This window comes from Rhopilema esculentum, chromosome 20 (assembly GCF_057945365.1).
Source record: "Rhopilema esculentum isolate cy_ngs chromosome 20, ASM5794536v1, whole genome shotgun sequence".
NCBI classification, from domain to species: Eukaryota; Metazoa; Cnidaria; class Scyphozoa; order Rhizostomeae; family Rhizostomatidae; genus Rhopilema; species Rhopilema esculentum.
In genome coordinates, this window is record NC_142834.1 from 2,611,218 (window position 1) to 2,625,839 (window position 14,622).

The 14,622-nt window shown below is 37.8% G+C and overlaps 1 protein-coding gene across 1 annotated transcript in view; it reads left to right on the top strand.

Moving 5' to 3' along the window:
• The window catches only part of LOC135687105 (putative E3 ubiquitin-protein ligase HERC1), a 59,111-nt gene that overhangs the window by 24,992 nt on the left and 19,497 nt on the right, over window positions 1-14,622 (top strand). Inside the window, exons 27-39 of the mRNA XM_065203563.2 lie at window positions 69-285; window positions 1,094-1,311; window positions 2,508-2,614; window positions 3,390-3,638; window positions 4,978-5,223; window positions 5,898-5,981; window positions 7,541-7,750; window positions 8,553-8,752; window positions 9,681-10,183; window positions 10,914-11,473; window positions 11,695-11,943; window positions 12,747-13,054; window positions 13,781-13,851. Coding sequence (XP_065059635.2) covers window positions 69-285; window positions 1,094-1,311; window positions 2,508-2,614; window positions 3,390-3,638; window positions 4,978-5,223; window positions 5,898-5,981; window positions 7,541-7,750; window positions 8,553-8,752; window positions 9,681-10,183; window positions 10,914-11,473; window positions 11,695-11,943; window positions 12,747-13,054; window positions 13,781-13,851 — 3,222 coding nt within the window. The remainder of the gene's footprint in view (window positions 1-68; window positions 286-1,093; window positions 1,312-2,507; window positions 2,615-3,389; window positions 3,639-4,977; window positions 5,224-5,897; window positions 5,982-7,540; window positions 7,751-8,552; window positions 8,753-9,680; window positions 10,184-10,913; window positions 11,474-11,694; window positions 11,944-12,746; window positions 13,055-13,780; window positions 13,852-14,622) is intronic.

The following is a 14,622-nucleotide window of genomic DNA, read 5'->3' on the forward strand; positions in this document are numbered from 1 at the left end:
CTATAACCTTTTTTCAGTTCTCTATCAATGATCTGTATTTTCAGGCCAGTATTTTTGCTATTTCGCAGGATATGCAGAGATGTTTAGCGGTGTTTTCATGATGGCGCTGTCAGAGTTCAGATTGCAAAGCACAGATGTAGAGCTTCGTTTAATTAAAGATTTGTCTTCTGTTCTTGTGAGCAAATATATTTTGCCAAGCTTGATGAACAAAACAACTCAGAAGCAGCCATCAAAGCTTGAGTGTATATGCACTACGTTAATGAAGACTTTGACATTGCAAATTGGGTGAGCTCATTTGACTTTCCTGTAACTTGTATACTGTCATTGTCATATGTATTTACTAGGGACTTAAAGACGCATGGCACGACCTTCGAAAATGAGAGAAAATTCCTAGATTCATGGGAGACGCGTGCGTTATGTTATAACCCCTTACCCCCTTCCCCAATGAAAGTTGGGGCGTATTTATTTTAATAGCAGAGACGATGTAATTCACTTAGAAGAGGGGCTCAAAAATCTCAACGCTATCTAGATGACATTGTTAAAGCAGGAGACCTTTATTCCTTAGGAACTACCAGAACATACCAACTCTTACGAGTATATTCCCTAAGATTTGTTTACAGCATTGCAATCCAGTTTCTCAATATATGTTCTCTAAACTTTCTTCAGAGGCTTGCCTCTAAACAATTGTTTCCTTAACTATAAGTAACTGCTTTTCGTATTTCTAAATAATTTTGTTTTTATTCAATACTCATCTTTTTTCTTTGGAATACCGTGACACTGTTAATATAAACTTTTTTGCTAATAAATGGTTGATGAAAATTGGTTTCTTTACAATTTGCAGTTCTTAGGTCTTCTGTTCTCAAAACTGATAGAAAAAGAAACTGAAAACTTGGGGTGCTTTCAGCTCCTCACTAGGTTATTTGAAATCTCAGTTTTCTACCAGACTTTCCTTTCTCGTAGCTTTAGCTCATGAAATAGTGTTCCCTATATAAATCGCTTTCAATTCATTTTGCTTTTATTGGCATCTTATGCTCATTGAACTAGCCCACCTTTTGGGGTATCCTCGAGGTTAAGGCCTGCTTCATTTTTGTAGAATGAACGATGTGACGTCAGAAGAGTGCCTTAGTCACGTGGTGTCCACACAGATGCTTGTATTTCGAACTCTGAAGAGTAACGTGGCAACATTGCATGATGGTGAAATTGATCTATGCGACTGTTTGGTTTTCCTGAAAAGATTTTCCTTAATGAGCAACGCACCAAGAAAGCATTTTGTAGCGCAGGGATTTCCTTCTGAGCTTATCGGTATTGCAGGTAAACCCCCTTTAAAAAACCAAATATTGCATTGATTTGTTTGTAAGTTTATATTTCTCAGAGGGGGGGTCATTGTTCATTGAATAGAAACTCGAATGTCAAACATGACATTAAAGGGTGTAGGACTGGCACTTTTTCAAAGCTTTATCAAAGTCGCATGTTTTACTCAAAGGGCAATTTTTTGTCGAAAGTCTGTTATTTGAAGATGGCACGAAATAGCGGAAACACGACATACTGAAGTATTACATCGGATAATTACCGAAAGTAAGCAGAAAATTATATCAAGGTAATAGTAATAATAATAAAATGAATTTTTATTCAGGATAAAAACTTCATCAATTGATTGCTGCTATCAATGTTCGTCCTGTAGAACTAAAAGATACTTAAAAAAAATAAAAATCAGATGATAATTACATTTCTAGGAATATAGTTGTTTATTAGTTGTTATGTGATGCATAAAAACTATTTGTGGATCGAAAGTAACGTGAGAGGAAGAAAGAAGCATTTGATTGGTTCTTTTTTGACCAATCAGCGACCGTTATTGAATCCAAGCTCCTAGTTGAAGAATCCAAGAAAAAAAACGAACATTGTTATGCGTTAATACTCTGATAAGTGTCGAACGAAAAATATTGGATATTTCCGCTTATTGGTCTAATCTTTAAATTTTGCGGTACCAAAAATCTATTATCTCGATCACACATCTTTCCAATCTTTAATAGTAGTATATATTTTGTATTAGGTGCGTGACTATTCAAAACCATCCTTGTTACATGCGATTACTCAAAACATTTCTCTTGTTTTGGCCTTTATGACCATGAAAATATCATTCGAATGTAGTTATCTTTCTCTCATTAAACAATATTATTGATATTCAGTATTATGTTATCATTAATTATTTAATATTACAGATAATCTTAGCAAGCTTAGCAAGCTTAGCAAGAATTCACTTGGTGTGACTCCATGTTACTCCATATATCAATATTCTTTATTTTGCATTTCATATCATGTCCTATAAATTCAAATTCTCGATTTTGAGTTAAATTTAAGCATCTTAAGCCTTTTTTGTCAATTTGGGTTATCAAACCTAATTGAAAGATACCTGATAAAGTTATGTATGTATGAATATATATGTGAATTGCTTTTTGTGACATCTTTTTGCTAATTTTGAATTAACAATTTAAAAATTTCATCCTTAGGGTGTGCTGGTTATGGCATTAAAACAAGAATTCTGGCCTTGAAGATGTTACAAATTATTTTACCATCAATTTCATCGGATGCTTCAAATAAAATCGACCCGGAGCAGGTAATAAAAGAAGATGAATCTGAATTCTGATTTTGAACCTCAAAATGTTCGTTTGGCTCATTACCGTAATTTTGAATTAAGCGCCCAGGACTCATATAAACGCCCATTAGTCATATAAACGCCCAGTCCAAGTAAGCACTTAGATAAAGAAGCTTTGATAAGCGCCCATATAAGGATAAAAGCCGTAATATTCGTCCACCCTATTACGAAAGAAGACCGGGCGGATGACCATTTTAGGCCAAAATGCACATAAGAAGGCCAAATCAAAAATCATGCAAAAGTACTCAATGCAACCGTAGAATATATTTCCACGCAAGATCCTTTCAGACGATTTTCCAAACTCGAACAAGAGACTGAAAACCATGCTGTCAACGTTTTTGTTCACTGTACCTTATCATAGTCAAAGGGCAATTTAGACTCTCAGTGCGGCAGATTTCAAACTAAATGTGCACTATTCATATTATATTTGGCGTCATTTTGACAATTGCTGTTCCTTCAGGATTGTTAGAACATCATTTTATTAAATATGTCAACCACAGCTTCTTGGATGCGAAAAAACCCAGATCTAGAAATCTGGTGAAGAACTCAGCCAGTCTTGATCAACTCAGTTTGTTTAGCCCGTATCAAATTTGATTCTTATAGGTATCACAATGCAGATTTATATCTTGAGGATGCAGTAGATCTTAAAATCAAAGGATCGTTAAGAATTAATCATTGAACTCTTGTTATTTAAGATTTTTTCGATGATTAATTGTGAAAAATTGAATTTCTCCAGACGATTTCTGGGCTGCTTTCAATCATACCCAACGCCCTTCTGAAGGAGCCTCTGCAGTGTCAGAGATCAGCACCCCCGTCTTATTGGTCGCAATCTCCTTCTGACTGCGAGACTCTTCCCGTTGTTTTCGATGCGATTCGTGGCAAGGGATGCGGTATCGTGAATACGAATACAGTGAAACATTCAGTTGGGGGTAAAGCTATTGGCGTTGTGAAGCAGCCGATGGCAACAGGGTGTTTCCAATGGAATGTGAGTAATTTTATCAGGATTAATTTTCTTCGTTTTTTGTAAATACTGGGGTATTTTAAATCAAGTTTGGGTCGTAGATAAATACTCTAGTTTTCTATCTATAAGATGTTGTCAGACCATGTTTTAAAGGTCTATGTTCAGTACAAGTATAAAATGTGAACAATTTTTTGCGGTACAGAACTTAAAAATGGCTTTGAAAAAAGCAAACATTTTACAACATACTAAAAGCTTTTTTGTCTGACACTCCTCAGAGCATAAAACGTCAGAATAAGGGTCCGAAAGAACACGATGAAAAATATATACCCAGTTGTCAACATTTTTTAGACAACCCAGACTGTGCAAAACTCTAAAATGACGACATGTTTCGGATAATTGACAGAGCCCTGTCGTCTTTCCATCTAGAATTTTATGGAGTCGCTCTACATACAAACGAAAAAGCCGCCATTGTGTAGACAGAAGGAGTTCGTTTTGTCTTGTTCAGCCTTTTATATAAGCGATGCCACTAGAATTTGCTTTCATTCAGCCATCTTTTCAAGTGTTGTTTTATTTTATAAATTGCAACTTTTTCGTTGCATTATAAGACGGTCTGAATTTGCAGGGTACAGATAAGATCAGGAGATAAGTAGGGACAACATGGGAAAATGAAAATTTGCAAAAGTTGAAACCTTGAGATTCTGACTGAGGCAGTGCTATTCTGGTAATAATCGCCATTGAGAATGCTAATGTTCTGAACTACAATACCTGCCAAAACATTTGAAAAGCCCCTAAACATTGCACCAGCCCCCCTACCCCTAAACAGTGCTAGATATTTCTTTTGTTGCTACTTCTTTATGGACATGATTGTTGACTTGCCAAATGACGCTGCAATCAAACTTGAACAGGAATCTGCTAGCAAAAATTGTTTGGGGCCATTGGAAAGGGAGGGGGTCTGCTGTGTTAGGAGCTGTGTGGTCAAGAGAGGTAGGAAGACTGTAATGCGTCTTTTTCAAGAAGCAATAATGCTATGATTGCTCCAAGGCCAGACACGTGCTTGAAAATGCTGTCCATTGCAGCCGGAATTGTCTAGTTTCCATACTGATCGACCTGATAGTCATAAATAAGCATGATTAATGGTCATAAATTAGCATGATTAATTATTTCAAGTAAAGGGTTAGGGTTAAGGTTAGGGTAAGGGTTAGGGTAAGGGTTAGGGTTAGATTTAGGTTTAGGTTTAGATTGAGGGTTAGGGTTAGGTTTAGGGTAAACTAATTACGTCATCAGGTCGAGCAGTATGGAAACTAGACAGCTCCATTGCAGCCGTCATTTCTTCACCGCTCAACCTCCTTCTGATTATTTGTAGGTATATATAGAACACGAGACAAAGGGAAACGAGGGCACATGCATTGGTATAACAAAGTTCCCATTTGAAGATCTCAGCTACAAGACCTCGTCTGACATATGGGTTTACCGAGCTTATAGTGGGCTTGTCTACCACTCAGGCAGCCAGCTATCAGAGGAGGTGTTTGAATGCTTCAGCCAAGGGGATTATATCACTTGCATTTTGGATCTGAACTCTAGAATCCTTTTGTTTGGTAAAAACGGAGAGGTGGGCTTAAATAAATGCATTTAATTTCATTCATTTTATTTTCTTCATTTCATTTCATTTTCAATCACTGGTCGTGCATATAGAATAAAAGAAAAGTTAACATAAAGTAAAATAAGATAAATAGTTGCAATGGATTTAAAAATTACAGAATACGCTACCCAACCCTTTCTTACTTTGCTTTACCCCACCCATCCAATTTTTGATATCCTTTTACAATATTTTCATTTCTATTTCCCTCAACATCTACAATTTCGTTAACAATATATGTATATATCCAATAGTCAAAAGTCTGAAGTATGATGCTAAAACAAAACATTTTTAGCACAAAGCTTTGAATCTAGTCAGTTATAATGCCTGCTTAGCTTCGGTAACTAGGCTATTCCAAAGTTTAACACCATTTTGATTCCAAAATTTAGCGACATTTTAAGTTTTGTTATATCTGTTGATCAGCCTGCAAGCAGCCAGCGCTCTGAACATGATTTTCTCCTTTAGTAATATACATTTAAGCAGCTTACAGATTGTGCTTACGCCCTGGACTGCAGGGAGGCATTGAGTAGAAAACATTCTTATAATTGTTAGGTTTGCTCTTCTCAACACTGCAACTAATTTATTTTAATATTGAAAATTCTCCATTTAACATATTGCTTTTTTCACCAATTTTTGTTACTCTATAGGAGCCTCGCGTCGCCTTTCACAATCTACCATATGTTGACTTCTACCCCTGTGTTATCTTCTACAGCAACACCCCAGTCGGACAGGTACAATTTTTTCTCTCCATTTTTTGCCGTTAGTTATACAATAGGACTTGCCTTATTTTAAGTTTGATTGTCATACGAGACGGGGTCCCCATTGGTTTGCCTTTAAAATGCCTCCCTTAGGAATTTATCATTGCTAATTTCTGTCTCATTGGAATTCCAAAAGTGGTCCCTTTGGAGCAGCGGCGGACACCTGGGGAGACGAAGGAGCCCCTTAATTTTTTTGAAGACAACGGTCTTTTGTTGTTAAACAACGGGGAAATGTGACGTCATCTTAAGAAAACAATAGGCTTTCCTCACCCTCAATATTTGACCAAGTGTCCGCCCCTGCTTTGGGGGAAAGTCGAACTTCAAATCAGTTAAGGTTACGGTAAACGTTTGCTGGATGAAAACATCATTTTTTCGATTTTTTCACATTCCAGTACCCGAACTTTCAAGGCACACAATGACACCAAATTTGAAACAAACAGAAATTTTGAAAGTGGAAAAAATCCCATGTAAACGAAGGTTTCCATAATTTCTTTATCAAAACTTTTAGTTGAGGCCTGAAAATCTCTTGACCTTTTAAGCCGATTATCGTTGCTTTGCGGTTGTAGTCGCATGTCTCATTTACAATATCGCATGGCACATCCATATACCCAATGTACGGCCGTGTTTATTTAAACAGGCTTATTGATCTTAAATCTTCAAGTGACTTGACCCGGATTACACTGTGGTTTACGAGTGTATCTTGCAAGTGCGATCAGTAAAATCCCGTTTTCTCCGGACTCGAAATTCCTCTACATGCAGGTACGAAAAAGCTATTATGTACCCAGGGAACCAATCGAATGGCTCGAAAATTTGCACACGGCCAGGGCAGACGTTGGGCAAACAAAGTGTGTCTCAAAATTTTTTTATTTTCTCTGGTCCGTCTTTTATACCCAAATACAGCTGCGGGAGGGTGGAACAATTATTTGCCAATTTTTGACAGGGTATAGTTTCAAGAAGAGGAGGAATTTAAAAAATCTGAGACACACTTTGGTAGCTTAGGACCTGCACTTTCTGCTGGTCTAAGTCAGATTTTGTTACCTCAAACGCAAGGGTACATAATAGCTTTTGAAGGTGGTACACTTTTTGACCAGTAAATTCGCATGGAAAATAACATTTAACATTATTTGCCAATAATGTTTATCTGGCTAGATACGCCATAACCTTGTGCATCGAATGATACATAGTTTATCTAGATTCCTTGAGCCGTTTGGCCTTTAGGAAGAAAAAACCAATTTTCGTGTTCAAAACGTTTACCGTAACCTTAACTTTAGCTTCAGTGAGATTTTCTGCAACGAGGAAGGTGGCTTGCCAAGATATTCTGAAACGAGAAACAAGAATACCTCAAAGATGCGTTTTTTCTCGCTGTTTTCAAGACAAATTGCAACAAGATGTGAGATTCTGCTTCTGGCTCCCTAATGCTGCCTTCTCTCCTGTTTCCCTTGCTCAAATACCCACACTAACTCCCAAATTACGTATGGACATTCTCGATGAAGAGTTGCTCATCGTTTATTTTTCAGTTTTGATTTTTTCAGGTGACAATCAGCGAAATGAAGCGTTTCTCAAATAAAGATGTTGTTTATGATGGCACTCCTTACTGTGCCCCACCATCTTTCACCATTGCAGAGCAGACAATTTGCTTGTTGAGAACCCTGTACGCACAGGACCTTTGGAGGGAGGAAATGCAAAAAGCATTCACAGATATTGTCGAGAAACTTGATGGCCTATCAATGGATCACCCTCAGGTATGCTATTATAGTTCCTCATGAAATCTTTATTTTGCAGTATTTGTAGAACAGGGAGAAGATTTTTTAAGTTAAAGTTTTCAAATTGTTTTTATTATTTTTTTGGTAGGCCACATTTTTCCATCAATATTGGCGAATCTTGTGGTGGTTGGTTAAAAGCCTATCGAAAATATCTGAGCCATCTTTGCTATTATTGTCTCTTTGACAATTGACCAATCAGTGAGCATTATTCCACTCACACGCTCATTGATTGGCTGATATTGATTGACAGATGGCTTAAGCTATCTGTCGATAAGTTGCATTCAACTGTAATTACTCGAGCCTATATATTAAGTAACCGTGATATGCGTAATTTGTGTTTTTGGCCTAGGAAGCAGTGTATGGTGTTAAGAGTTGAGTGATTTGGAGAGATAGAAAGAGCAATGTTCTGCGTTTTTCAACAGATTTTGGCAAATATTTGTTTACCGTGTTGTGATTTTGTTTTGTATCACTCCATTTGCCTGTGTGAATTTTGGTCAGGAATTATTTACTGTTGCTTCAAGGAAGACCATGTATCTCCTTTGCTGAACCGAATTGCTAAAGCATTGACTTTATTTCTGTAATTTTTATCTTGTTTCTGTACCATATTATCTTTTGATATGCCTCAGTCCATTGACCAGTATGAATTTTGTCGAGATTGGTATTAACTGTTGATGTAAACAAGACCAATTTTCTCTTTTTCTGTTTGCTCTATCAAAGACAGCTCATAATTTAGTTAGGTCCGTCGTCCACCATTGCCACTTTATCCGTAACTTGCATTTAGGACAAACGATTGTCCAATCAAATCGAGGAGAAAGCCCCTGGAGCGCTTTCATTGCTTGGCTTTATCGGTGACTTCGATAGTGGATTACGAATTGGGTGCCAATGCCGACACAACAGTGCCAAAGGATATGTGATGGGTGGAGTCAGCCAAAACTGTTCATTGCTAAGGGTGCAAGAGATGGAAGAAGGAAAACGAAATAGGTCTGTTTCACTAATTGCATTACCTAGGGAGAGAAGGGTACTCCAGCAGCGGTTCTAGGGAATGTGGGGCCCGGGGCCGAAAGTATCTGCGGGTTCTTTACAATATTTTTCTTCTTAGGTGTGGGGACCCTTCTGGCTACCCTTATCGCGGGGCCTAGGGCCGCGGCCCGACTGGACCTCCTGTAAAACCGTCACTGGGGTATTCTGATACCTAAAGGTAAAGAAAACTTTTTAATACCCCTCTTTAAACCCTTAGCAGGCACTCAAACTTTGGAGACATCCAGCTTGGGTTTTCAGTAGGGCACAAGTTATAGAAAATGCTGTCGGCAAAACCAGAGAATACATTTATTTAAATTGCTACCCTTGGATATAACTAGATATCTGAATCCACTAAAATGCAAAGAATCGTCTTTTACCCGTGTAATGGATGGATCACACCCTGACTATTCAATTTAATTAAAAGAATTACAAAATTTCAATCCATATCAAGGTTATGCCTGCATAAACAAATTTTCATGGTACAATGATTTGGTCCAGCAAGATAACGTCATTAAATAGGAGATTTGCACAAACATTGTTTTTTATGAACAATATAAACGATAGCTTGTGTCCTATCTGCTACATCAATGCTTGATAACGAATAAAGAATCATGACGTCATAATTTGTAGCGGAAAGAATTAAGAGCAGGCGTACTTCAAAAATGAAGAACTTCAAGTATAGCCTTATATTCTCGCTTTTATTTATTCATTCTTGTTTTTTTATTAATATTTCCTTTACCTTTTTTTAGATAACTTTCGATTGCATTTTCTCTTAGGTATTGTCCAGCTCTCTGACCATTTGTCTATAGTTTTGTAAATACGAATGAAGCGCCATATTCTACCATGTGACTAAATGACATTTCATCATATTTTTATTGTTCTTTTTCAGTCTGTACAATAGCTCAGTGCTTCTGCCCGTGCAATCATCAAAACTCAGCTTTGGCGAATCTGTTCCGTTTTTCTTAAAGCTACTCAAAGCCTCAATTACACTGACCTCAGAAACCTGCGAGTCTATTAGTTTTGAATATCTGGCTAAATCACGGACTGGTGTCAGCCCACAAGAAGAACTAAATCACGTAGAACTAAGCCAGTTGATGCTTTGCGGACTTAAATCAGTTCTCGCCCTGGTTCAATCGGCGACATTCGGACAGTTGATTTTTAAGCATTATCATCTCAGAAAATACAAGGCAAGAAAAAGAGGAACTCCGGACAAAGAAGATAAAGAAGAGTACGTTTTGAACACCGATTTATTTCGAAAGCTTTTCAAGAGTCTTTTGCAATTCAGTCTGGAAAAGAGCCCAATAAACGCGAAATTTGAAATTACTGATTTTGAGAGATGCCTATCAGTTCTTTACTGCAAGGCAGTGCAGTCTGTGGAGGAAGGGAATGGCGGTAAGTGTGAGAAATCGTGGTTGTGTTTATAATTCTAACCCTTTATTTCTTTGTTTGCCTGTATTTTATTTCAATGTTATGATAAACAGTATTTCGATTTGGAGTTTGTTTGTTGCTGAAAAATGTTGCTTAAAATATGTTTGTTAATTTTGTACGAATTTTCACAATAAAAAGCACACATTTATGTAGAATTGATAAAATCAACATATTGATAAAATCTGCATTGATGCTGTTTCGTCAGCAGTAGCATTCTCCCCTCCATTGCCTGTTATTTTGAGGTGTTGATTAAGTAATGGTGCGCTGTATTTTAATCGCTAACAATGTTTCTCCAAGATCTTTGAACGTTTCATGAGGGAAATTATTAGTGATACTGAGATGGCTGCCAGAGAAGTCTCGATATGTGCGAGGATCGCTCAGTTGTTAGAGGCGCTGACTACAGACCCAAGGGTCCTTGGCCCGATTCCTTGGCATGACTAAACTTTCACCCAGAGTGAGGAGAGTCGCCAGCTCTCTGTAATACCAAGCGTAGGAATCACGAGGTGTGGTCGCATCGAGAGAAGGACCAGGACACTCCTCGATAAGCATAAGCTTCTCAGTGTCCTAAAACTATCTTTGGATGCTAGGTAGCAACAAACACAAATTCAAATACAATACAAGCATAAAGACGATTTTATTTGTCCTCCGTGTGATTCGCATCCTAACTTATTTTAACAAGTATATTTTCTTTAAGGTGTCGATGTTTCTACCTGTGAAAGTGAAAGTGATTTGGTTCAAGATGTGATCCAAAACGCCACTCTAGTTGACAATACGACAGACGCAGATGCAAAAAACAAAAAATTCGAGACCGACTTGCCCGGTTCATCGCCATTGACCGCTTCCGGATCTGAACCCCACTTTTCAAACCAAAGAGAGGCATTTGCATATTCAGTACGACAAATGCGTGAACAATGTCGGGAAAGCGGCGAGCTAAGGCAGCGTCGACTCGCCCGTGGCCGGATAGCTACGCTGGATCCGTTATTCGGTCCGGCCACAAGGAGCTCGCGGGAACAAGGTAGCAGTTTGGCACCATCGTTGGCTTCATTGGCATTTAGACGGGGGAGACGTATAGATTTTGATGCCCCAGCCTCATTAACAAGTGGAGCGACTAACGCGCTTCCATCGGTTGAGCCTCTTATTGAAATGGGGTTCACAAGGAGGCATATTGACTTGGCGCTCAGTGCTAATAATGGACGAAGAAGCATAATGAGTCTTGTCACGTGGCTATTGGAGCACCCTCTTTCTGATACAGAGGTAAGCTATCGTCTTCTAAATGTCTGCTTGAGGTAGCCGAGTAACAACACTCATTTCATCCGTGCATATTAAAAAATCTTATATTTTTTCGTACATGTTGTTGCAATGTGTTTTACATTGTAGCATTGTGAAGAAGCTAAAGAGCGCTGGTTTTAAGAATTTCGCAAATGTTACTTGGAAGAAATCATATTCAACACTCTTACATCTTTTTCGTTTGCTAGGATAATGACACAGAAAATGCCACGGGTGCAAGCAGTACCACAGAGATTGACAGTGTGGGTAGGACGGTTATGCAGGCTGAAATGAGAATAGGCGAAGAAGACGAGGATGGCTGCGGCAATGTGGATAATTATGAAACGGTGGACATGTCTGCCGATAGTGATGATAGCGACATTGGAACAGATGACAGCTCGCCTAATTTTGGTGCCATTTCTGGGGATCTTAGCACATTAGAACGATTCTTCGTAGAGGTAAGATTAAAGGGTTTGTGCGAAAATAGAAGTGTGCTATTGCAACTTGCACAAAGATCTAAATATAGATCAAGCCTATCATCCAATAGGAGTGCAGTATATCAATCAAAATGCGATCTATCTCTTTGCAGCTGAAATAAGATGGGATCATCCCCTAGCAAATGATTAAGTCCTCAACGTCTATTTATTTTTAGATCTCTCATATTATCGTTGCACAAATATTTAAATAATATTTATCATTAGCTCAAACACATTGTAGCATTGCTACAATATGTTGTAGAGGTAGGGACTCTGTTATCCAGCTGGGGACCTAGGCAGTTAAACATCGCTTCATATTACTGTAGCCTTGCCCTTCTTGAACCTTCGCATCTTTTCTAAAACCCCAATGTAAATCATAATTTGTTTAATTGCTTGCAAATACCAATTTTTCAGATTAGCATCATCACCTCCCATACATTTGAACCCTGTTTCCTGCTTGAAAATTTCGAAAAATTGAAACCGAACTCCATTTTCAATTGTATTCTGGCATAATATTTTTCTATATCGCCATTCTTTTGATGTTTCAGTTACACTTTTGACCATATTCCCACTCATGTTGAGTTCTAATTTGAAAGTGACATCAATTTGCAATTTCAATTTGCTTGAATCCAAAGAGGGGAATCCTTGAAATATAATGGTTAAAATGGGTCCTTTATTCGTGTAAGAAAGGTGCTTTACTTAAAGAACATTAAATACCTATTGTTAACTCAGAACGGTTGACTGACTGAATATAGTTCCTTCAAAATTGTTTTTAACACTTTTAGCCAAGAGTTGATGATCCATTGATGGTATTAAACGAACCAGCTAGGCCATCCTCGTCAAATGCTGTTGTTTCTTGTGAAATTTGCCAAAGAACTGTTAAATCATTTAATAACCACATGCGTGCGCAGCATCCTGGCTGTGGCACTAGCAACAGTCGTCATGGTTACCGTAGCAATGGGCAATATGTTGATGGTTGGTTTGGTGGGACCTGTGGCACGGGCAGTCCTTATTACCTGTTGTGTATAAATTGTCGTAAAATGTACATGGATCAGCATAAAGAGAGAGAGTATTTTGCAGCCTTCCCTCAGAGGTAAAAACTAATTTCTCATTAAAACGCTTCTTTCTTGAATGACATTTTACGTACCTTATCTGTGCATCAAAACAATGCGTGTCGTGAGAACTAGCCTTTGAATATGCCCGTCTTTTTTCCAAGATTTCCAGTGACTGTATTCTTATAAGAGAGCTATTTCATTCCATTCATAGTATACTTCTTTTTAAGCTGGCCTTTTTGTAATTTTCGCCCTTATTTTGCTACCCTGGGTACCAGAGTCGCAAAAATTTAATATTTTTTGCTGCCGTAAAATTTTCGCGGCTCTGGTACCCAGGGTATTTTTTTGCGTGCTTTCTTGAGCGGATTTTGTCTGACATTTAGATAATATTTCCCAAGCAACATTTAGTTGATTTTGTCTTCGCTATGATGATATTACTAAAAGGAGCATTAGTTTTTAGCCCTTCAGATAAAACTTAATGATTTTGATAAAAAGGTATATTTTATAATCTCTCCTTAAAACTATTTTTCCAAATTTTGAGAGGAGATCTAAACTTGTTTTTAAGATAAGAAATTTATAGTAAGTATTTAATTTTAAACTGGTATGCCAGATGTAAGAAAAACATTATTCAAACAAAGAGATTTGAGGTTTGAAAAACTGAAAGCATGGTTTAGTCGATACCCACAATATTCGTGCATTCACAATTTGCAATCAAAAACGGCTTGAGGAAAAAAGGAATAATTTTTTTGTATTTTCACCAATTTTAGTCATCCATTCGATTTGCGGACAGTTGCGGACGCGCCAGATTTGCTTGGAGTTGAAATAACTGAAGATGAGGGTAAGATGTTTGATGGTTTATTAATTTTTTTTTATTTTATTTGGAAAATTTTCTACGCTGATAATATTTATCAATATTACTAGATTAAGGCAGCCTTTCCACTAGCCAGGGTTAAAACAAAAACGGGTTGAAAGTTATCCGCTTCTGCGTCGCGTTCCCACTAACCCACTTGAAAAATGGTAAAGTTTGAAAACGGGTCTCAGAGTGGGTCAATTTTTAATCGGGTATCTTTTGACCCACCTGCGAGTTAATGGAAACGCCGAAACCCGGATAACTTCTGACCCACTTGCAACAACATCAACGTTTAAGAATTGAGATGGCGCCAAAAATCAATAAACAAAATCCTCGATGTCGATGTTGCTTCCGTTGGCCTAAAACGATGGAAATTGAAGGATTATTGATTCAAATACTGATTTCTTTTACAACTCTGCGTACGTTTTCGAATATTTCGCCCTGGATACATTTTAATCCGGCTTAGTGGGAACGATCAAACATGGATTAAAAGTGGGTCGAAGAATAATGCCGTTTCCATTGACTCATTTTAAAAACGGATAACTTTTAACCCGGTTTTTTTTTAACCCAGGAAAGTGGGAAGGCTGCCTAAGTTGAAGTAAATGAGGGTTTTACAGGGAAATGATAGATATTTTTGAGACAGAGACATGATATGACTTGACTTGACCTAACATGACCTAACATGACTTGACCTGACCTGACCTGACCTGACCTCACTTGACTTGACCTAACCTGACCTCATCTGACCTCACTTGACTT